Source organism: Brassica napus, chromosome C9 (genome assembly GCF_020379485.1).
Source record: "Brassica napus cultivar Da-Ae chromosome C9, Da-Ae, whole genome shotgun sequence".
NCBI lineage: Eukaryota > Viridiplantae > Streptophyta > Magnoliopsida > Brassicales > Brassicaceae > Brassica > Brassica napus.
Window position 1 is genome coordinate 324726 of NC_063452.1, and position 24989 is coordinate 349714.

Genomic DNA, 24989 nt, shown 5'->3' on the forward strand with positions numbered 1-24989 from the left:
GACCCATTAACAGCTAATGCTTACTTAATTAGAGGGCTAACAGTAAAAAAACATTGATTATCTCATTCTTTTCAAGAGAGACTGTAGGGACGTTGAAGTTTTGTGTTGTTTGACTTGATACTTGATAGCCTTGTAATGGCATATTTTGTAAAAACTTGATACTTAACCCTCTATTTAGTTAACTATATACCTTACATATAGGTATCAAAGTTCACACTGGATCCAGTCATGAATTTGATCTGTGTTGTCAAATGTAAACTTTTACAGTTCATACCAATATTAATGACCCATTAACAGCTAATAGCTTGACTTAACAGAGGGTTAACAGTAAAAAAAAACATTGATTATATATATATTTTTTTATCACCAACTTATACAGACTACGTGAACCAAACCGGTAGATCTTTGATCCATGTGAACGAAGCAAGATGATTGCTTTTTGACACTTCGTGCTAGGTCATCCGCCTTTGTATTTTGCGTACTTGGTACATAGATAATCTTTGAATGGAGGAAACTTTCTTCAGAGCCTTTAAATTTTCTAAATAGTTTGCGAAAGCTGGTCATTTTTCTGATTCCGAAACCATCTTCACCAATTGAGAGTAATCTGTTGCAAATGTAACCTGAAATTGACGTAAGTTTCTAATGCATTCCATTGCCTAAAGTAGTGTTTCCATCTCCGCACGAAGAGGAGAAAGACTAGCCCGACATTCCTCGTCCATATCAATCCATCAAATCCTTCTAGAGTACTAAACAAACCATGTCCGGAGAAAATATCATTCTCTTTCTAGGAACCATCTGTGAAACACAATCTTCCCGATAAAGTCGTATGTACATTCCTCTGTTCGTTCAATAACATTGATTATATCATTCTTTTCAAGAGAGACCTTTGAATTTTTGTGTTGTTCAAAGTGATGATCGCCTTCTAATGGCATATTTGTAAAAACTTACAGGCTCTTCTTATTCAGAAAGAATCATATGATACTTATAACGATATTAACGGTCACCATAATCTATCAATCTTTTTTTTTTTTTGTGGAATGCGAGATTCTCTCGTCTTCTCCACGGCTAACCTAAATCACAGGCAAACCAGTGAAAATAATTAGAAGAATAATAAAAATGAAAATAAACCTCATAAGCCATAAACCATTTCAATTATCATCTTTCAGTTCTTGTGTCTAATCCTCCCCACATAGAAATAAATAGTAGAAATATAGTCACAGCCGGAGAGAAATGGAAACTCCGGTAAGGGAGGAGAGGAGATCCACCTCATCCTCTTCCGGAAAACCACTACAAACCATCAACGTACCCGCTGATGACGTCATCGAGAGTGGTCCATCCTCTCCCCTTCTCGTCAGAGTCTCTGTCTTCGAAACAGAGCCTAATGAGACCACCAAGCTTCACCACGCCCCTTCTACTTTGATCGGAAAAACCGACGACGATGACTTTCCTCCGATTAAAACCTTTAGTGACGCTAAGTTCGTATGCATGGTTGAATCATCAAAGCTTTGGGAAATAGCTGCACCAATAGCCTTCAACATTCTTTGCAACTACGGAGTTAACTCCTTCACGAGCATCTTCGTCGGCCATATCGGCGATCTCGAGCTCTCCGCCGTCGCGATCTCTCTCTCCGTCGTCTCCAACTTCTCCTTCGGTTTCTTGCTAGGAATGGCGAGTGCGTTGGAGACGCTATGCGGACAAGCGTTTGGAGCGGGACAAATAGAGATGTTAGGCGTTTACATGCAGCGTTCTTGGCTTATCCTCATCGGAACATGCTTCTGCTTGCTTCCGCTCTACGTCTACGCGACTCCTCTTCTCATTCTCCTCGGCCAAGAACCCCAAATCGCCGAAATCTCCGGCAAATTCACTGCTCAAATCATCCCTCAAGTCTTCGCACTCGCCATCAACTTCCCCACCAAGAAGTTTCTCCAATCACAGAGCAAAGTCGGGATCCTCGCCTGGATCGGTTTCGTCGCCTTGACCCTTCACATCTTCATCCTCCACCTCTTTATAAACGTTTTCAAGTGGGGACTTAACGGCGCAGCGGCTGCCTTTGTTGCCTCCGCTTGGGGGATCGCCATCGCGCAGCTTGTTTATGTTGTTGGGTGGTGTAAAGACGGTTGGCGAGGGCTTTCTTGGTTGGCGTTTCAAGACGTTTGGCCGTTTTTGAAACTGTCCTTTGCGTCTGCGGTTATGCTTTGTCTTGAGATTTGGTACTTTATGACCATCATTGTCTTAACCGGACATCTTGAAGACCCTGTCTTAGCCGTTGGATCTCTCTCGATTTGGTAATTAGCCCTTTTGAAACCCCCTTCACAGTCTTAAACGTTTTATATACTATCTGAAACCGTTTCTCTTGTCTCAGTATGAACATTAATGGATGGGAAGGAATGTTGTTCATTGGAATCAATGCAGCTATAAGGTAAAGAAAAAACAAACCATTATTATTTTTTTTTTTTGGTTTTCTAGTTAAAGAAAGATAGGTTTATGCGATGTTTCTTCAGTGTTAGGGTGTCTAATGAGCTAGGATCGGGACATCCACGAGCTGCCAAGTACTCGGTGATTGTAACGGTGATCGAGTCTCTCTTCATTGGAGTGGTGTGTGCAATTGTAATTCTCATTACACGAGATGACTTTGCAGTCATTTTTACGGATAGCCAAGAGATGAGAAAGGCTGTAGCTGATCTTGCTTACCTTCTCGGCATAACGATGATCCTCAACAGTTTACAACCAGTTATATCTGGTAATTAAGATTTTATGTAGTCTTTTTAGAAATTATTTAAATAGCGGTTGAAAGATGTGGGTGGTAATGAAGAATGTTGGGGACTGAGCAGGTGTCGCAGTGGGAGGAGGATGGCAAGCACCGGTGGCTTATATCAACTTGATTTGTTACTATGTTTTTGGTTTACCTCTAGGGTTTCTTCTAGGTTATAAAACCAGACTTGGCGTGCAGGTAAAGTCTCACTACTTATCGGTCTTTGTTTGATTAGGTCGGTTTTGATGAAATCTTTTTATATGTTTCAGGGGATTTGGATTGGTATGATATGTGGGACTAGTCTTCAGACTTTGATCCTTGTGTACATGATATACAAAACCAATTGGAACAAAGAGGTATAACATCATTTCAATTTTGATCCTAACTTTTTTTTTAAAAGAAATTTTGTAATTTAAGAAAAAAAACATGAATTAATGTTCATTTCTCTAATATTACTATTTCTCAAGGTGGAACAAGCTTCGGAGAGGATGAAACAATGGGGAGCTGGATATGAGAAATTAGAAAAAACTGTAACTTGAAGTTTCTCTTAACAGGATTATATATACATCTACCCGTTAACTGTATATACCTAATGTATTTTAACTGTATAAATCAAATTCTTTTGGTCATATTGTATAAATGAATTTTATCCTCCCAAATTCTATATATGAAATCAATTTTCTCATATTATAAAATTACTTCACCATGGGTACGATCCTCAATCTCAGAATCAAACCTGATCAACTTCAACCGGGTCAGTTCCCAAAACGACAGTTAAATGGGGATAGACCATAAAAAAAAAACAGGAAGAGTGTGTAGTATGTGACTCTTGTGTCCGAAGGTAGCTCACGGAGTCGAGAAGACATAAAGATGATGATGTCAAGTAAAGTAAAGTAAATATTTGGTGTTTTGAGTGTTTTAGTCAGAGTTTGTGGGGATGGTATGTGTGTACATAATCTCAAGTGTATGATTTGCCTTTAAAAAAAATATTAAGGATTTGATTTCGAAACCTTCAGTTCTTCATCATGTCACAAATGCCGGACATGATATTGAAACATGAAACAATATCTAATTATCCTTAACTCGTTAAATGAAATCCATACTGGAGCGTTTAAAATTATTGATAAAACATCACTGCTTATTTCAATAGTAGTATAATATAATTTGAATCAAATTAGTTTGAAAGACAACAACATTGAAGGCTGTCTACGCTAGGATTAGGTATACACAAAGCATTTTCAGGTTTGCCTCCACATGTCCCCAAACAATCGCTTTTCATCTGGCAGGGTCCTTTGAATTCGCATTCTGGAAACTTATCATCCATTACTCCTGTTATTAGATCAATCATATTATAAAAAGAAACAGTATCAGAATCATAATTTTGTTAGTAGCTTATAAAGTGAATAAGATAACTATACATCAATATAACTTATACGTAAATAATGACTTCTGTTTTTGTTGTCATATGAAAATGATAAAGAGATGATAGAAAAGATCTTACGAGTTGATTGTCCATTGTTAGCAAGAAGTGCAACAATGATCAGAAGAACAACAAAGTGAAGCTTGGATGAAGACATTTTTCTTATATAATATGTTTGTGTTTACTTTTATATGAGATATATTTCTCCACAACTACATGAAAGAAAAACTCTGTCCCAATGAACTATTTATATAGATGAATATCAAAATAACTAAACAGAATTAATTCAAAAAACAACCTTTTATGAGTGATTGATTTTGTTCTTTATGAAGTTTATTTTTTTGAGAAAAGAATCATACACTGTATCAACCGCAATTAATATATATATTTTTTTCCTCATGAAGGAAATCATGTTAACCGATATCATGCAATATAGTTTACTATTCCAGTAATCCATAAATAATATAAAGTTTAAATTTAAATATTTAACCAAGAACGTTTATTTTATTTTGTTAGGTATCTATATGTACAAAGTAGAACCTGATCTACTCTTATATGATGCTACCTCATCAAGTGTTTTATAAGAATTTAACACATCCTCGAACAATTTAACACATACTAGATTATTGATCAAATGTCTGTTCGTTAAATTTTATTAATAAATGCTCCACATAAAAATGTATTTTATCAGGTATCTATAGGGATTTCATTTAACAATTTCATCTGATAAAATACATTTTTATTAATAAAATATTGAATTTGATCAATAATCTAGTCGATCAACTAGGCCTGGGACGGATCAGATATCTGGGGTATTTTAAGATATCCGGATCCGGATCCTTATCCGGCGGATCCATGATTTTATTATCTTTATCCGGATTTGGGGTTCTCAGATATCCGGGTGTCGGATATCCTTCTAAAAATTGTAATATCCGGCGGATATCCGGATCCGGATTTGGATTTTTAAAATAAATAAAAAATAATATTAATATATATTTTAATATTAACAATGATTTAAAAATAAAAATGTATATAACGTTTTAAATTATTTCTATTTCTAATATTACAAAATTTATATTAAATTTATATATACTATTATAAAAATGAAAATATAATGAATAAAATTAGTTTTTATATTATAGATATAATATTTTAAAAATAATTATTAATAAAATTTACGGATCCGGATATCCGGACTAAAAAATCAAGATATCCGGATCCGGATTCGGTCTTGATGGATCCAACTTTTTACTATCCGAATTCGAATTCGGCCCCTCTGGATATCCCGATTTTCGGAACGGATCCGGATCGGACCCGGATCTCGGATAATAAGTCTCATGCCTACGATCAAGGCCTCAGTTTTAACAAAAAAAACTGTGTACTTTTGAAAAAAACATCCAAATAGTAGATAAACTTACTATTTGCAACAAAAACACAAATTCAACGAGAAATTTCTATCGAGCACCAGGTTATAATAATTTACTTCCTCTGTTTCTAAATAATGCATGTTTTAGATTTTTTCCCAAATATTAAAAAAAATTTAGTACTTAACTATCAATGTATTAATTTAAAAAATTATAACAATTTCCTATAAATTTAAACCAATAGCAATTCAATAAATAAAAAATTGTCAATTAGCATTTTTTAAAGTTTACCATTCATTATTAGAAATATATAGAAAATCTAGAATATTGATCTTTTAGAAACAAGTAAAAAGTGTTAAAGCATACATTATTTAGAAACGGAAGAATTATAATTTTTTTTAATGGATTTATATTTTTGTTCCGCAATATTCTTCAGTGACTTCTAGTTCGGTTTTTGTAATTTTGTCTAAAGAAATAAGTCAATTACGATAGTAAATGCTTTTGAAAAATTAGGTTGGGAGGCAATTAGTACCGAAAATTAAATGCATAATCATGATTTCATCATGTGTATATAATTTACAATAGTATAAAAGAATTATTGGCATAGTTGTCTAGTTTTCGCCTCATTTGAGTTGTCTCACCGAGAAAAGAAGAGAGTCAACGCTGAGTTATAAATGCACTTTGCATACTGAAGTTGGCAGGCCATCTACTCCTTATCTGACATTTACAGTTGTTCCATTTTGTTACACACCTGTTCACTTTTCGCAATTTAACAGTCAATGTGCTGCAATATAAGAAAATATCCTTTTTAATATAAGAAAATATCAAATGTAGTGTATTGCAATATGCAGTCTAGAAGACTTAGAAGAAAACATCTTATAAAAATGCAAACCAAAGCTAGCAAATATTTTACAAAACTTGTTTTCAACCCAAAAGATTATTACTTAACTAGATTTGGACCCGTGCGTTGCAACGGGTTTTACTTGATATTTTAATTTAATAAAAAATATTAAAAAATCATTTTATTATTGTTTTAAAATTGTTTTTATATATTTCATGTGAAATTTATTTTATAGTTAAGAACTCGTTTTCACACATAAGTTTCAGTTAGTATTTGTTAGAGCTAGAAAAAATATCCAAACGTAAAAATTTAAACCGGATCCAACCTGAAATAATAATTATAATGAAATAAAAAGAAATTTGGAAGTTAAATAAGACCAATAAGCAATGACAACATTATACATTTTCTTATGTACTAATTTAATGTTTTATTAAACTTATCTGATGTTAAATAATTTTCTTGATTCATTTTTTATTAATGATATATTTTCATAATAACATTTTAATTAAAATAAATTATAAACTACTACATAGTAAAAATAAAAAATGTAATAAGATAATGATGAAGCTTGATTTGTTTTTGACTAAACATATGTACGGTGACAATAATAATAATCAATTTTTTATGAACAAACATGAAAATAAATATATCAAACATGTGTTTGATTTTCGTATAACCAAACACATAAATATCAATCACGACAACTTCCTAAATTTAGATTTTTTTTTTAATTTAACAGCTTTAGAATCATACTTGTCATCAAATTCTTTTCTTTAAATACTATTAAATATGTATGTTTACTTTTGTTAGGATTTTTTAAAAAAGGAAAAAATATATTTTATAAATCTCATTTTTATTTACAATTAAAAGAAAGAAAAACTATCAAATACTTTTTCATATTTTTGTTTAGGATTATAGAAAAGGAAAAGTATTATCATATAAACTTTTACAATTATCTTCTGTTTAGAATTTCTGAAAAATCTTATTGCAATCAAATCATTATTTCTATTTACTATTAAATAATTTTAAATTATGATTTTTACAGTTCATATCAATACTATTTTTACAATTCATTTTTAATTAAATAATATTTAGTATCATATTCATCATCAAATTTTCCATACTATCAAATAACTTCTCACAATTTTCTTTTGGTTAGAAATTAAAAAATATGATACAAATCTCTTTTGTTTAGGATTTTCTTTTTTAAGGAAAAGAACTATCAAATATTTTATTACAGTTTTAGGGTGTTAGAAAAAAAATTAAAATTACATAATATTTTATAATTATTTTTTTAGGATTTACAAAATAAAAATACTATCAAATAAATATTTCCAGCAAATATTAACTATTTTTGAAAGTTGCTATTTTCAAAATTCGTTTTCTCAATATCACTAATATTTTTCATTAAATATTTTCAGTATCATATTATTTTCAAAATTCGTTTTCTCAACATCACTAATATATTTAATTAAATATTTTCAGCATCATATTTATCATTAAATTTTAAAAGTAAAAATTACTTTTACAATTCTATTTGGTCATGATTTAAAAGGAAAAAAAAATCTTATTTGGTTAAGATTAAAAGAGGAAAAATTTATTTTTCATATTTCTTTTATTTAGGATTTAAGGAAAAAAAAATTTATTTTCACATAATGATAGATTTTTATTAATACATACACAATGTTTTTTTTGTACAAATTTCACAATCATAGCGGGTGAAATATTTGAAGTTATTTTTGGTTTATAATTTTTTAACACAAAATTATCTATTAAAAAGAAAAGTTAGTTATTTATAAAAATTAAGTTACTTTAAATTTTTTTAAAAAGAAAATTTCAACTATAATTCGTTTTTGTTTTTTAAGATTTTTATACAACTAATATATTTTCAATAAAAAATTATGTTTAGTTAATTATATATTGTGTCTTATACATACAAACATATATTCCTCATATTTACACATACTTGTGTATGATAAAAACGCCGTAACTAAAAAAAACTTGAGTTAGTTATTTATAAGAAATAAGTTACTTTAATTTTTTAAAAAGGAAAATTCCAACTATAATTCGTTTTTGTTTTTTAATATTTTTATACAACTAATATATTTTCAATAAAAATTATGTTTAGTTAATTATATATTGTGTCTTATACATACAAAGATATATTCATCATATTTACACATACTTATGTATGATAAAAACATCGTAACTAAAAAAAACTGTAATAAGGATGATAAATTGAATTGTTTAAAGAAATTAAAAGAAAATAGATAATATTTTTCTTGTCAATACTATTTTTGTGAAAATAATATGAGAAAGCATAAACCTAAATATAGATGTGAAAATAATATTTATTTTGGTTTATATTTTTGTAGCATACATTTATCTGTTAAAAAGGAAAGTTAGTTATTTATATGAAAATAATAAGAGTACTTTTAAATTTTTATTTTTTTAGGTTTTTAAAAAGGAATATCACTTATTTTATAGTTAGTTTTTCTATTTGATTTTTTATTAAATAATTTCTTGTACTTGTAGGATTTTATAATTCGTTTTTATCTAATTTGTTTAAAAAAAATTAATATTTTCTCTTATAATATCTTTCTTTAGTATTTTTTAAATGAAAAATATACAAAATATTTTAAAAAGAAAAAAAATACTTTCAAATAGCTTTTACAATTATTCTTTGTTTATAGAATTTTCAAAAATTAAATTTACTATCATATATTTTTAAAAGATTATAAAAAGAACCATACAAATATAATTGTAAAAGGTTATGTAACAGTAATTTTCCTTTTCTTAACTCCTAAAAAGAATAATAAACTATATTATTGTAATAATTTTTCTTTTCTAGTGTCCCAAAAAATGTAATAATAATCTTTTTTTTTTAAATTCTAATAAAAGAGAATTGTAATATATTTTTGACACATGTCACAATCTTAATAAATTAATTGACACATGTCGCAATCATATTAATTAGCAATTTTGAAGAACCAAACTTTATATAATAAGATATTAAACAAATATATAGAGAAAAATCAGTTTAACAATGTACAAAACGTATATTTTTATCATATATAAAATAAGAATAGGTGAAAAGGGTATGTCTATCACAAGGTTTTCGCGTTCAGCCCCTTTCCAGAGTTATATACATATATTTGATGATGCTATTGCTACGTGTGTGATGATTTAGGGTTACCAATTTGCATAATAGTATGTATATAGTACTATATATGTGAAGCATATGTTCACATACATTATTTTATGTATTTATTATTTGCAGAGTATACAAGTCAGCTCCCTTTGACTTTCAAATCTCATGAATGCCATGACATCTAATCCTACTTGAGATTTGTGCATGCACATAATTCATCATGTTTTTTTTTGTCTACTGAACATAGTTTTTGTTAATATTCGAATTTCAACAATTTTGTTGGGGGTGTTAGAATGAAAATTGTTATATATATACTTTAAAACAGTTTAAAATAGTAAAAGTACAAAATGTAATCGGTCAGGCTATAAACAAAATGCACAAGAAACTATATTTCTTTCTTGTGGGACTAATCAATTCACTCTTTAAAACTTTCTTCACCATGCAATTAAAAAAAGAAGAAGCAAATTAGATCAGAAGAGTCACGAGTTGCTTACCAAAGTCCAGAAAAATAAAGAAAGCTGATAAACCAAAACGAGAAGATTAAAAATCACGTCTCCTTTTCTCTAGTATAACCTAAACTAAATCAAATTAATCGAGTGGTGAAAAAATCATGTTTTCAAGAAAACGTGATCGTTGGTTTACGATCACCTACAAAGTCAAACCTAAAATGTGTATTAGTACACGATGTAACCAAATACATTAATTATATCATGCAAACCCTAATGTCATTACCTAATCATACATGTGTTGAGCTCTTCTTACCCTTATTAAATGTGAATTAATAAAATAGATCAAAAGATTCTCGTTCTTTCTCCTACTTCTTCTTATTCTCATCTATCTTTTTCTGTGCCTTTAGGTTCTCAACTAATCTCATTTAATCTAGCACACAGAGAGACACACACAATATGGAGTATAATTATTAAAATATAGCTGTAAATTACATACATATAATGTATGTATATATAAATAATTAAGAGTCATTTAATGGATTCATCATTGAATGAGACTTCTCTTCTTCACCTTGCCCCCTCTCTTGTTATATACCTCAAACTTTTACCAATTCCTTGACTTCAAAATCTAATCAGTCATTAGTTGATCTCCACACCAATTAACCAAAACGAGTTTTTTTTTCAAGACGGCTAAATTTTCAAATCCCATTCAATTAGTATGCACTCTCTCAACCAGTCTCATTAATGAGGGTTGCTGCTTCTGACGGCTAGCAGTAAGAGTTTATTTCCTCCGCTTGTTTCTTCTTCTTAATGCCATCTTCTCTGTCTCTATAAATTTTCCCAAGAAAACCATATCCTTTTTATACTAAACCTTGATTTATCTCTCACCACCAGTTTTGGAAACACCATTCATCATTTCCGTGTCATTCAATCACAATCTCCTATAATTACTAGTTACTTCGGGAGAGAAATATCATCAGATATGGATGTATCCAATACGATGCTGCTTGTAGCGATCGCTGCAGCTTACTGGCTGTGGTTTAAGCGGATCTCACGTTGGCTAAAGGGTCCACGTGTCTGGCCGATATTGGGGAGTCTTCCGGGTCTGATCGAGCAGCGTGACCGTATGCACGACTGGATCACTGAGAACCTCCGTGCGTGTGGCGGAACGTATCAGACATGTATCTGCGCAGTGCCTTTCTTGGCAAAGAAGCAAGGTCTCGTGACGGTCACGGCCGATCCCAAGAACATTGAACACATGCTCAAGACCTGCTTCGATAACTACCCTAAAGGTCCTACGTGGCAAGCTGTTTTTCATGACTTCCTCGGCCAAGGCATCTTCAACTCCGACGGTGACACCTGGCTCTTCCAGCGCAAAACCGCCGCTCTTGAATTCACCACCAGGTAGATTCTTAAACCGGAGATTAATTACATTGCAGAATCCATGCATGTGCACGTAACGAATGATTTCATAACATACCATTTTCGTAATTCAATTAACCGGTTTAGTTAGTGGATTTGGTTCGGTATTATTATAAATAATATGAATTGTCGGCTAAATGTAATTGGCTTTGTGACGCATAGGACGCTGAGACAAGCCATGGGTAGGTGGGTAAACCGGGGAATCAAGCTCCGGTTCTGTCCAATTCTTGAAACGGCTCAGAACACATGCGAGCCGGTCGACCTCCAAGACTTGGTACTACGGCTCACATTCGACAACATATGCGGTTTAGCTTTCGGGAAAGACACTCGAACCTGTGCGCCGGGACTTCCCGAGAACGGCTTCGCTTCGGCTTTCGACCGAGCCACCGAAGCTTCTCTCCAGCGGTTTATTCTGCCGGAGTTTCTGTGGAGGATAAAGAAATGGCTTGGGCTCGGCTTAGAAGTGAGCTTGAACCGGAGCTTGGGAGAGATCGAGGGGTATTTAGACGCTGTCATTAACACACGTAAGCAAGAGCTGCTGAGTCAGCAAGAGAGCGGGGTCCAGGGACACGACGATCTCCTCTCCCGTTTCATGAAGAAGAAAGATCAGAAAGGGCAGTCGTACAGCGAGGGTTTCCTTCGACACGTGGCGCTTAATTTCATATTAGCCGGACGTGACACGTCATCAGTAGCGCTGAGCTGGTTCTTCTGGCTCGTGATGACGCATCCAACGGTGGAGGAGAAGATCGTCCGGGAGATATGCTCCGTTCTGATGGAGACACGTGGGAGCGACGTCTCGTCGTGGACGGAGGAGCCGTTAGGATTCGATGAGGTGGATCGATTGGTTTACCTGAAGGCGGCGCTCTCCGAGACGCTCAGGCTTTACCCGTCGGTGCCGGAGGACTCGAAGCACGTGGTGAACGACGATATTCTGCCGGACGGAACCTTCGTACCGGCGGGATCGTCGGTGACATACTCGATCTACGCGGCGGGGAGGATGAAGACGACGTGGGGAGAGGATTGCCTTGAGTTCAAGCCGGAGAGGTGGATCTCGCCGGAAGATGGAAAGTTCGTGAATCACGATCAGTACAGATTCGTGGCGTTCAACGCCGGACCGAGGATATGTCTGGGGAAAGATCTAGCGTATCTGCAGATGAAAACGATAGCTGCGGCGGTGTTACTCCGGCACAGGCTGACGGTGGCGCCGGGACATAAGGTGGAGCAGAAGATGTCGCTGACTTTGTTCATGAAGAAGGGACTTGTCGTGAACGTGCACAAGAGGAATTTGGAAGGGATCGTGAAGAGTCGCGTTAGCACGGAGATAAACGATGTCGTCGCGGCCGGCCTTAACGGGAAATGCAAAGGCGTCATTGGTGAAGGCGTCTCCTCCGTTAATGCGGCTGTGGCGGTTGCGGTGTAGACGTCGCGTCAGACAGCTATTCTGGTTAATAATAATATTTTCTATATACATACATTTACGTTTGGGTTTCGTGATTACGAAGAAGGGTGGTAAAAGTCGAAAGATATTGGTTTGGTTGTGTGTGATATGATATTTGTAAGGTAATAATACTACTTTCGTTTGTTTTTGTTTTCCTCTGTTGTAAAAGCTTTTACATTTTGACTGTTGTTCTGTTCTCCCCAACATATTGTAAGCTTTAAAAGAGTCCCAAAAATAAAATTAAAAAAAAATACATTTTCAACTTGTTGTTACCTTATGAAACAGAGCAGCGAACAACGTCGCATTTTGATCTAAAGCAGAGAAATAAAACAGATATTAAGCTTTCTTCACACCATTTTGCTGCAGCTAGTCGAGAACTTTCTCTCCGGTTGCGAACAAGTTCCAGACCAGAGTTCCAATCAAATACAGTCCAACTGCTACTTTGAACACATCGTCCCAAGAACCTATACATTTTATGAGGTAAAAATTGCAAGTTAAACCAGAAATTAAGAGCTATATATATATATAGTGAAATTTAAAGAAGCAAGATACATGCTCCACTTCGGATAATATTGTGCATAATCTCTGTCATTGGGAAGAATTGTGAAAATACAGTTTACCTCGTTGGAGGATGTAGCCAGTGGCTGCAGTGCCAAAGACACCAGCGAGGACTCCTGCTGTGTTTGAAAGTCCTAACAGTACACCCTGGAAGGATCCACGTCGACATAGTTATTGCAATGAAAACATATCATTTTCAAGTTTATAAGTGTTTGGTGAACTTAATGTTATCTCACAGCGTAGCGTGGGCCAATGTCTTGATGATTAGAGTAGAGACCCGACTGAGAGAACGCATCAGCGCCCTGTTGGGGACAACATAAGTCTTTATGTCAGAGCTGTATTTCCCTTTTGAATGGTTCTTAAGTGAGACATGTGTCAGACATTGCATTTATGTTATGTTCGATTTATAGTTGTACTCTTAGAAGAATAATCTTATGTCGGCAGCTGTACAAGTCCAAAAATGGCATCATAGCTTTAATACATAATAATAATACTATGGCTCTTTCGAATACCTGACTGCATGCCATGCAGAGAACAGCCATTGCTGGAGTTTTGACACGGCTCAGCTGAGTCAGGAAGAAGGCAGGACCCAGAAAACCAATTGATTGCATGATCTGACACACCATTGAATAGAGTTTTATGAGATTGAGAGCATCAGAGAACAAGTGTTGTGAAAATGCAAGAATGTATGTCTTGCCTTGCGAACGGATGTAATAGAAAGACCTCTGCTGACGAGAGTATCAGCAATCCAACCTCCAACATTAGCCAATACAGCCATTGTAAACCATGGTAAGACGCATAGCAGCCCTGACTCAGTCAGGTTGAACTTCAACACCTGGAACAATTGAAATGATCTTTTTTATTTGTTTGTAAAAAAAGCATTTAACCATATGTGAAGTTGGAGTACATGCCTGATTGTAATAAGTGGGCATCCATGTCAAGAGTATGAATGTTCCCCAATTATGGCAAAAGTGGGAGATAATGAGAGCCCAGACAGGGGGCTTAGACAGAATGAGCTTCCATGGAATGACGGTAACAGGTTCCCTTGGTTTGCTACCTCCGAGTATGATCTTCTTTTCTTCTTCACTTAGCTCAGGGTCATCCTTGGGAGAGCTATATGCCTGAGAGGAAGGAAACAAAAACAAAAGTGTTTAAAGGTTTTGTATGGATTATCCGAATCTTTGCTCTCATGTCATTGGAGAAGAAGAGTTCAGTTTCATACATATTTAAGCCAAAGCAGAAACCATATACTTCCAAGGGAGCCAAAGGAATAGAAAACAGATGGCCATCCGAACTTTTGGATAAGCATAGGAGAGAAACCAAGTCCAGTAACGGAACCGAGATACATGCCACTATAGACAAGTGCAAGCGATCTGCTTCTCTCTGAGACAGGGATCCATTTAGAAAGCATGTTGTTCATGGCAGGCATTGCAACACCCTAGAGGTATGAAAAAGTAGCCAGTGAGAACAATTGTACAGGTCTGAGCCCAACTATATTAGGAAGAGGCCAAACCTCGCCAATGCCCATGAAGGCCCGCACGACAAGTAGAAAGGGGAGACCGAGTTTGGCAGCAATAGGTGTCATAACGGTGGCGATGGACCACCAGACAACACCAAAACCTAAAACCAACTTCCCTCCATACTTATCTGCCCAGATACCTCCCAGAATCTATACTCAAGAGAGGATGAGCATGGTTCAGGCTAAAGGTTCTTTTGAGTTGTGTAAGAATATGACATGAGGGTATGAACAAGAACCTGAGTAAGTAAATAGCCCCAGAAGAAAGAGGACTGAATCAAGCCAACAGTAGCACTGTTCCAGTTATATTGTTGAGACATGGGAAGAATCGCAATGCTCATGTTCACCTGCCCACAAAGCCATCTATCTCATTAAGTAAAACAAAGCAGATAGTTAGAATAAGTAGTATAGACACTTACACGGTCCATATTGCAAAGAAGGAAGGAAGCAAAGCATAAGAGAACGATGACCCAGCGCCTAGGGAACTGCTGCCACCAAGGGGATGCTTTGTTTCGATTTCCTTGGACTAAAAGAGCTTCAGCAGATGACAGTGAGTCTACAACTTCTTCTGTGATATCGGACTCCTCTGATGATTTGTAGTAGGGACGAGATGTGTTTTTGTTACTGTTCTTAAACCTGATACCATGATGCTCCAAGTTTCCTGGTTGAAGGAAACATCCAAAACTTGTCATGTGTCCAGTGTCATGCTGTAAACTAGCTTGCAGAGATAAAATCTTCCTTGGTTGATGATTACGACACAATGCTACAATAAAAGAAGAATGAATTATTTAGCACAAATGTTTTTTTTTGATAAAGCAGAGGAGGAGTAAGGCATCAAAGCTTTGATTAGGACAAATACCAATTGCTCGGGGGATGATGACTCTGTTGGAAATATCTGCACCATATAAACCTAGTCTACCTCTTTCGTTTTGAACACCATTCCCTAATAAGAATAGAAAAAAAAAAAGGTGAAGTTGAATATTCTTCACTCTTGAGAGTGGAAAATAAACACTAATGAAAATCGCTATCTATCTAGTACTCTCATGGTGTTCATTTAACAAGAACATTTGCTAACATAATCTGATAAACCCAATAATACGATCATTAATAACACCAAATGCACCAATGGCCATTCCATGCTAAACCATGAGAAGAAACAAAAACAAGGAGCTCGAGATACCTGAACCGACGAAGGAACCAAAGTTCCTGTTTGAAATCAAGCCACCGATAGCCATGCTCAGTCCCAAACAAATATAATAAACTGAAGGGAGAAGAAATCTTCAAGCTGCTTCTTCCATGGAAGGATAGCTAGCGGAGTAAACGAAGAAGAAGAAAGAGAGGTTTTCGAATAATCTTCGGACAAGAGAGAGAGAGAGAGAGAGTAGAGCCTTAATCGACTGACGAAGCGGGAAAGTCCACAGTGGCCATATGCGGAAGGAGAGGAAAGGGGGGTCGATAAAGTGACACGTGGCACGTCATCTTCTTCTCGTTCGAACCTCCGTTTGTTACGAATGTACCCCCATGTTGCCCAGACACTGATTGGTCGAAATCAGGGGTATTACTGGAAGCTAGAGTGGAAAATATCTGCGCCGTTACCGCCGAAGATGACCTCACTCACACACCTTCGGAAGCCGACAAAATACAAAGCAGGTAAGGTTGTCGAGGAACTTATTCTTACACGTATCCACTGGGCTTTATTTGGGCCTGCCATTTTATCATTATGCTGCTGTTGAATCTGTTTTGACGGCCTTTTTAGAAGATATTTGCCCCAGCTTGTAACTTAATTGAATTATTATCGTATATATTATGCTTTTCCAAGTTATAAACCTTTCTACTTAAAACACTTTGCTCTACAAAATATAGCTATGGTGGGGATATATGTATATGCGAGTACAATTATACCAATAAATGTTCAATCAAGCATATAATTTTTTTTCAATTAATTTAGTAAAACTTTATAATACTCCCTAAATCGATGGAATAACCACTATAAAATCACTATTTTCTTGAAAAACAGAGATAACAAAAGCTCCAAACCTCTTTGAACATCATCGTATGTTAGTACATGATGCAACTATGCATCAAAACAATATTGTCGTATTTTTGAAATTTTCTCAAAGTCTATGTGTTAAACAAACCCTTACGAAAATATTGAGTTTTTGGTAAATATTTTTATATACTGAAGCCTATAATCTTTAATGTTGTTTTAAAATTTATAAACAAATTCTATATTTGTATTAATGTATTTTAAACTCTTTTTCATGGTATATGGAAATCGTTATAATTTTTTATCAACTAATATTGTAAAACTTCATATACTCCCTAAATCGTTGGAATAACCACTATAAAATCACTATTTTCTTGAAAAACAGAGACAACAAAGGCTCCAAACCCCTTTGAACATCATCATATGTTAGTGCAGGATGCAACTAGGCATTAAAACAATATTGCCGCATTTTTTGTAATTTTCTCAAAGTCTATGTATTAACCCCTACAAAAATATTGAGTTTTTGGTAAATACTTTATATACTGAAGCCTATAATCTTTAGTGCTGTTTTAAAATTTATAACCAAATTCTACATTTGTATTAATGTATTTTAAACTCTTTTTTATGGTATATGGGAATCGTTCAGTTGTTTTTATAAAGTAATTTAGTAAAACTTAATATACTTCCTAAATTAGTGTAGTAACCATTATAAAATCTATATTCTCTAGAGAAATGGAGACAAAAAAAAAGTTTCAAACCTCTTTGACCATCATCATATATTAGTACATGAGACAACTATGCATTAAAACAATATTGCCATATTTTTTGAAATTTTCTCAAAATCTATGTGTTAACCCCTACGAAAATATTGAGTTTTTAGTAAACATTTTACGTATTGAAGCATATAATCTTTAGTGTTGTTTTAAAATTTCTAACCCCATTCTACATTTGTATGATTGTATTTTAAGCTATTTTTCATGGTATATGGGAATCGTTATAAATTTATCAATTAATTTAGTAAAACTTCATAATACTCCCTAAATCTATGTAATAACCACTATAAAATAACTATTTTCTTGAAAAACAGAGACAACAAAAGCTCCAAACCTCTTTGAACATTATCATATGTTAGTGCATGATGCAACTATGCATTAAAACAATATTGTCATATTTTTTGAAATTTTCTCAAAATCTATGTGTTAACCCCTACGAAAATATTGAGTTTTTGGTAACTGTTTTATGTACTGAAGCCTATAATCTTTAGTGATGTTTGAAAATTTCTAACCACCTTCTACATTTGTATTAATGTATTTTAATCTCTTTTTAGGGTATATGGGAATCGTTATAATTTTTTTATCAATTAATTTAGTAAAACTTCAAAATACTCTCTAAATCGATGGAATAACCACTATAAAATCACTATTTTCTTGAAAAACAGAGACAACAAAGGCTCCAAACCTCTTTGAACATAATCATATGTTAGTGAATGATGTAACTATGCACTAAAACAATATTGTCATATTTTTAAAATTTTCTTAAAATCTATGTGTGTCCCCTACGAAAATATTGAGTTTTTGGTAAATACTTTATATACTGAAGCCAATAATCTTTAGTCTTGTTTTAAAATTTCTAACTATATTCTACATTTGTATTAATGTATGCTAAACTTTCTTTTTTGGTAAATGAGCATCGTTCAATTTCATTTATAAATAAATTTAGTAAACTTCATATACTCCCTAAATTAGTGGACTAACCATTATAAAATCGTTATTCACTTGAGAAATGGAGACAAAAAAGGTTTCAAACTTCTTTGACCATCATCATATATTTTTACAGGAGGCAACTATGCATTAAAACAATATTTTCATATTTTTTGAAATTTTCTCAAAATCTTTGTGTTAACCGCTACGAAAATATTGAGTTTTTGGTAAATATTTTATGTACTGAAGCATATAATCTTTAGTGTTGTTTTAAAATTTATAACCAAATTCTACATTTGTATTAATGTATTTTAAAGTCTTTTTCAAGGTATACGAGAATCATTATAATTTTTTTTATCAATTAATTTAGTAAAACTTCATAATACTCCCTAAATCGATGGAATAACCTCTATAAAATCACTATTTTGTTGAAAAACAAAGACAACAAAGACTCCAAACCTCAATGAACATCATCATATGTTAGTGCAGGATGCAACTATGCAGTAAAATAATATTGTAGTATTTTTTGAAATTTTCTCAAAGTCTATGTGTCCCTAGGAAAATATTAAGTTTTTTTGTAAATACTTTATATACTGAAGCCTATAATCTTTAGTGTTGTTTTAAAATTTCTAACCAAATTCTATATTTGTATTAATTTATTTTAAAATTTGTTTCATGGTATATGAGAATTGTTATAATTTTTTATCAACTTATTTTGTAAAACTTCATAATACTCCCTAAATCGATGGAATAACCACTATAAAATCACTATTTTCTTGAAAAACAGAGACTACAAAGGCTCCAAACCCCTTTGAACATCATCATATGTTAGTGCAGGATGCAACTAGGAATTAAAACAATATTGTCGCATTTTTTGACATTTTCTCAAAGTCTATGTGTTAACCCTTACGAAAATATTGAGTTTTTGGTAAATACTTTATATACTGAAGCCTATAATCTTTAGTGTTGTTTTAAAATTTATAACCATATTCTACATTTGTATTAATATATGTTAAACTCTCTTTCATGGTAAATGAGCATCGTTCAATTATTTTTATAAATTAATTTAGTAAAACTTCATATACTCCCTAAATTAGTGGACTAACCATTATAAAATCTATATTCTCTAGAAAAACGGAGACACCAAAAGCTCCAAACCTCTTTGAACATCATCATATGTTAGTGCATGATGCAACTATGCATTAAAACAATATTGTCATATTTTTTGAAATTTTCTCAAAATCTATGTGTTAACCCCTACGAAAATATTGAGTTTTTGGTAAATGTTTTATGTACTGAAGTCTATAATCTTTATTGTTGTTTTAAAATTTCTAACCACCTTCTACATTTGTATTAATGTATTTTAATCTCTTTTTTAGGGTATATGGGAATCGTTATAATGTTTTTATCAATTAATTTAGTAAACTTCAAAATACTCCCTAAATCGATGGAATAACCTCTATAAAATAACCATTTTCTTGAAAAACAGAGACAACAAAGTCTGCAAACCTCTTTAAACATCATCATATGTTAGTGCAGGATGCAACTATGCACTAAAACAATATTGTCATATTTTTTGAAATTTTCTCAAAATCTATGTGATGATGTTTAAAGAGGTTTTGGTAAATACTTTATATACTGAAGCCAATAATCTTTAGTGTTGTTTTAAAATTTCTAACTATATTCTACATTTGTATTAATGTATGCTAAACTTTCTTTCATGGTAAATGAGCATCGTTCAATGTTTTTTATAAATAAATTTAGTAAAACTTCATATACTCCCTAAATTAGTGGACTAACCATTATAAAATCGTTATTTTCTAGAGAAATGAAGACAAAAAAGGTTCCAAACCTCTTTGACCACCATCATATATTATTAAAAGAGGCAACTATGCATTAAAACAATATTGTCATATTTTTTGAAATTTTCTCAAAATCTTTGTGTTAACCGCTACGAAAATATTGAGTTTTTGGGAAATATTTTATGTACTGATGCCTATAATCTTTAGTGTTGCTTTAAAATTTAGAACCAAATTCTACATTTTATTAATGTATTTTAAACTCTTTTTCAGGGTATATGGGAGTCATTATAATTTTTCAATCAATTAATTTAGTAAAACTTCAAAATACTTCCTAAATCGATTGGAATAACCACTATAAAATCACTATTTTGTTGAAAAACAAAAACAACAAAGACTCCAAACCTCATTAAACATCATCATATGTTAGTGTAGGATGCAACTATGCATTTAAATAATATTTTCGTATTTTTTGAAATTTTCTCAAAGTCTATGTGTAACCCCTACGAAAATATTGAGTTTTTTGTAAATACTTTATATACTGAAGCCTATAATATTCGGTGTTGTTTTAAATTTTCTAACCAAATTATATATTTGTATTAATTTAATTTAAACTTTTTTCATAGTATATGGGAATTGTTATAATTTTTTATCAACTAATTTTGTAAAACTTCATAATACTTCCTAAATCGATGTATTAACCACTATAAAATCACTATTTTCTTGAAAAACAGAGACAACAAAGGCTCCAAACCCCTTTGAACATCATCATATGTTAGTGCATGATGCAACTTGGCATTAAAACAATGTTGTCGTTTTTTTAGAAATTTTCTCAAAGTCTATGTGTTAACCCTACGAAAATATTGAGATTTTGGTAAATACTTTATATACTGAAGCCTATAATCTTTAGTGTTGTTTTAACATTTCTAACCATATTCTACATTTGTATTAATGTATGCTAAACTCTCTTTCATGGTAAATGAGCATCGTTCAATTATTTTTATAAATTAATTTAGTAAAATTTCATATACGCCCTAAATTAGTGGACTAACCATTATAAAATCTATATTGTCTAGAGAAATGGAGACAAAAAAAAGTTTCAAACCTCTTTGACCATCATCGTATATTAGTACATGAGGCAACTATGCACTAAAACAATATTGTCATATTTTTTGAAATTTTCTCAAAATCTATGTGTTAACCCCTACAAAGATATTGAGTTTTTGGTAAACATTTTACGTATTGAAGCATATAATCTTTAGTGTTATTTTAAAATTTCTAACCCCATTCTACATTTGTATGATTGTATTTTAAGCTATTTTTCATGGTATATGGGAATCGTTATAAATTTATCAATTAATTTAGTAAAACTTCGTAATACTCCCTAAATCTATGTAATAACCACTATAAAATAACTATTTTCTTGAAAAACGGAGACAACAAAAGCTCCAAACCTCTTTGAACACCATCATATGTTAGTGCATGATGCAACTATGCATTAAAACAATATTGTCATATTTTTTGAAATTTTCTCAAAATCTTTGTGTTAACCCCTACGAAAATATTGAGTTTTTGGTAACTGTTTTACGTACTGAAACCTATAATCTTTAGTGTTGTTTTAAAATTTATAACCAAATTCTACATTTGTATTAATGTATTTTAAACTCTTTTTCATGGTATATGGGAATCGTTATAATTTTTTATCAATTAATTTGGTAAAACTTCATAATACTCCCTAAATCGATGGAATAACCACTATAAAATCACTATTTTGTTGAAAAACAAAGACAACAAAGACTCCAAACCTCATTGAACATCATCATATGTTACTGCAGGATGCAACTATGCATTAAAATAATATTTTCGTATTTTTTGAAATTTTCTCAAAGTCTATGTGTTAGTTAACCTCTACGAAAATATTGTGTTTTTTGTAAATACTTTATGTACTGAAGCCTATAATATTTAGTGTTGTTTTAAAATTTCTAACCAAATTCTATATTTGTATTAATTTATTTTAAACTTTTTCATGGTATATGGGATTGTTATAATTTTTTATCAACTAATTTTGTAAAACTTCATAATACTCCCTAAATCGATGGAATAACCACAATAAAATCACTATTTTCTTGAAAAACAGAGACAACAAAGGCTCCAAACCTCTTTGAACATCATCATATGTTAGTGCAGGATGCAACTAGGCATTAAAACAATATTGTCGTATTTTTTGAAAATTTCTCAAAGTCTATGTGTTAACCCCTACGAAAATATTGAGTTTTTGGTAAATACTTTATATACCGAAGCCTATAATCTTTAGTGTTGTTTTAAACTTTCTAACCATATTGTACATTTTTATTAATGTATGCTAAACTCTCTTTCATGGTAAAGGAGCATTGTTCAATTGTTTTTATAAATTAATTTAGTAAAATTTCATATACTCTCTAAATTAGTGGATTAACCATTATAAAATCTATATTGTCTAGAGAAATGGAGACAAAAAAAAGTTTCAAACCTCTTTGACCATCATCGTATATTAGTACATGAGGCAACTATGCACTAAAACAATATTGTCATATTTTTTGAAATTTTCTCAAAATCTATGTGTTAACCCCTACAAAGATATTGAGTTTTTGGTAAACATTTTACGTATTGAACCATATAGTCTTTAGTGTTATTTTAAAATTTCTAACCCCATTCTACATTTGTATGATTGTATTTTAAGCTATTTTTCATGGTATATGGGAATCGTTATAAATTTATCAATTAATTTAGTAAAACTTCATAATACTCCCTAAATCTATGTAATAACCACTATAAAATAACTATTTTTTTGAAAAACGGAGACAACAAAAGCTCCAAACCTCTTTGAACACCATCATATGTTAGTGCATGATGCAACTATGTATTAAAACAATATTGTCATATTTTTTGAATTTTTTTCAAAATCTATGTGTTAACCCCTACGAAAATATTGAGTTTTTGGTAACTGTTTTACGTACTGAAGCCTATAATCTTTAGTGATGTTTGAAAATTTCTAACCACCTTCTACATTTGTATTAATGTATTTTAATCTCTTTTTTAGGGTATATGGGAATCGTTAAATTTTTTTAATCAATTAATTTAGTAAAACTTCAAAATACTCTCTAAATCGATGGAATAACCACTATAAAATAACTATTTTCTTGAAAAACAGAGACAACAAAGGCTCCAAACCTCTTTGAACATCATCATATGTTAGTGCAGGATGCAACTATGCACTAAAACAATATTGTCATATTTTTGAAATTTTCTCAAAATCTATGTGTTTCCCTACGAAAATATTGAGTTTTTGGTAAATACTTTATATACTGAAGCCAATAATCTTTAGTGTTGTTTTAACATTTCTAACTATATTCTACATTTGTATTAATGTATGCTAAAATTTCTTTTATGGTAAATGAGCATCGTTCAATTTCATTTATAAATAAATTTAGTAAAACTTCATATACTCCCTAAATTAGTGGATTAACCATTATAAAATCGTTATTCTCTAGAGAAATGGAGACAAAAAAGATTCCAAAATTCTTTGACCATCATCATCTATTATTACAGGAGGCAACTATGCATTAAAACAATATTGTCATATTTTTTGAAATTTTCTCAAAATCTTTGTGTTAACCCCGCTACGAAAATATTGAGTTTTTGGTAAATATTTTATGTACTGAAGCATATAATCTTTAGTGTTGTTTTAAAATTTCTAACCACCTTCTACATTTGTATTAATGTATTTTAATCTTTTTTTTAGGGTATATGGGAATCGTTATAATTTTTTTATCTATTAATTTAGTAAACTTCAAAATACTCCCTAAATCGATGGAATAACCACTATAAAATAACCATTTTCTTGAAAAACAGAGACAACAAAGGCTGCAAACCTCTTTAAACATCATCATATGTTAGTGCAGGATGCAACTATGCACTAAAACAATATTGTCATATTTTTTGAAATTTTCTCAAAATCTATGTGATGATGTTTAAAGAGGTTTTGGTAAATACTTTATATACTGAAGCCAATAATCTTTAGTGTTGTTTCAAAATTTCTAACTATATTCTACATTTGTATTAATGTATGCTAAACTTTCTTTCATGGTAAATGAGCATCGTTCAATGTTTTTTATAAATAAATTTAGTAAAACTTCATATACTCCCTAAATTAGTGGACCAACCATTATAAAATCATTATTTTCTAGAGAAATGGAGACAAAAAAGGTTCTAAACCTCTTTGACCATCATCATATATTAATAAAGGAGGCAACTATGCATTAAAACAATATTGTCAAAATTTTTGAAATTTTCTCAAAATCTTTGTGTTAACTGCTACGAAAATATTGAGTTTTTGGAAAATATTTTATGTACTGATGCCTATAATCTTTAGTGTTGTTTTAAAATTTATTACCAAATTCTACATTTTATTAATGTATTTTAAACTCTTTTTCAGGGTATATGGGAGTCATTATAATTTTTCAATCAATTAATTTATTAAAACTTCAAAATACTCCCTAAATCGATAGGAATAACCACTATAAAATAACTATTTTGTTGAAAACAAAAACAAC

The 24989-nt window shown here is 31.9% G+C and overlaps 3 protein-coding genes and 1 long non-coding RNA gene across 4 annotated transcripts; 2 read left to right on the forward strand and 2 right to left on the reverse strand.

Annotated features, from left to right (window-relative positions):
• Nucleotides 1-153: 153 nt before the first annotated feature.
• Nucleotides 154-3405, forward strand: LOC106433708 (protein DETOXIFICATION 34). Its single transcript, XM_013874533.3, has 6 exons — nucleotides 154-2285; nucleotides 2363-2419; nucleotides 2502-2740; nucleotides 2832-2950; nucleotides 3022-3108; nucleotides 3220-3405. The coding sequence occupies exons 1-6, from the start codon at nucleotides 1231-1233 to the stop codon at nucleotides 3289-3291; spliced, it is 1629 nt and encodes a 542-aa protein (XP_013729987.2). The 5' UTR covers nucleotides 154-1230; the 3' UTR covers nucleotides 3292-3405.
• Nucleotides 3406-3869: 464 nt separating this feature from the next.
• Nucleotides 3870-4380, reverse strand: LOC125592303. Its single transcript, XR_007328114.1, has 2 exons — nucleotides 4254-4380; nucleotides 3870-4081 (listed from the first exon to the last, which is right to left on the reverse strand). It is a non-coding gene; the product is annotated as an uncharacterized LOC125592303 (long non-coding RNA).
• Nucleotides 4381-10592: 6212 nt separating this feature from the next.
• On the forward strand, nucleotides 10593-13099 carry LOC125593491 (cytochrome P450 86A2-like). Its single transcript, XM_048770190.1, has 2 exons — nucleotides 10593-11381; nucleotides 11562-13099. The coding sequence occupies exons 1-2, from the start codon at nucleotides 10960-10962 to the stop codon at nucleotides 12817-12819; spliced, it is 1680 nt and encodes a 559-aa protein (XP_048626147.1). The 5' UTR covers nucleotides 10593-10959; the 3' UTR covers nucleotides 12820-13099.
• Nucleotides 12996-16383, reverse strand: LOC125593492 (ascorbate transporter, chloroplastic). Its single transcript, XM_048770191.1, has 12 exons — nucleotides 16092-16383; nucleotides 15771-15854; nucleotides 15331-15674; nucleotides 15151-15258; nucleotides 14909-15064; nucleotides 14618-14833; nucleotides 14307-14516; nucleotides 14093-14230; nucleotides 13908-14009; nucleotides 13632-13697; nucleotides 13458-13542; nucleotides 12996-13301 (listed from the first exon to the last, which is right to left on the reverse strand). Exons 1-12 carry the CDS (start codon nucleotides 16144-16146, stop codon nucleotides 13204-13206), a joined length of 1662 nt encoding a protein of 553 aa, XP_048626148.1. The 5' UTR covers nucleotides 16147-16383; the 3' UTR covers nucleotides 12996-13203.
• Nucleotides 16384-24989: the final 8606 nt, after the last annotated feature.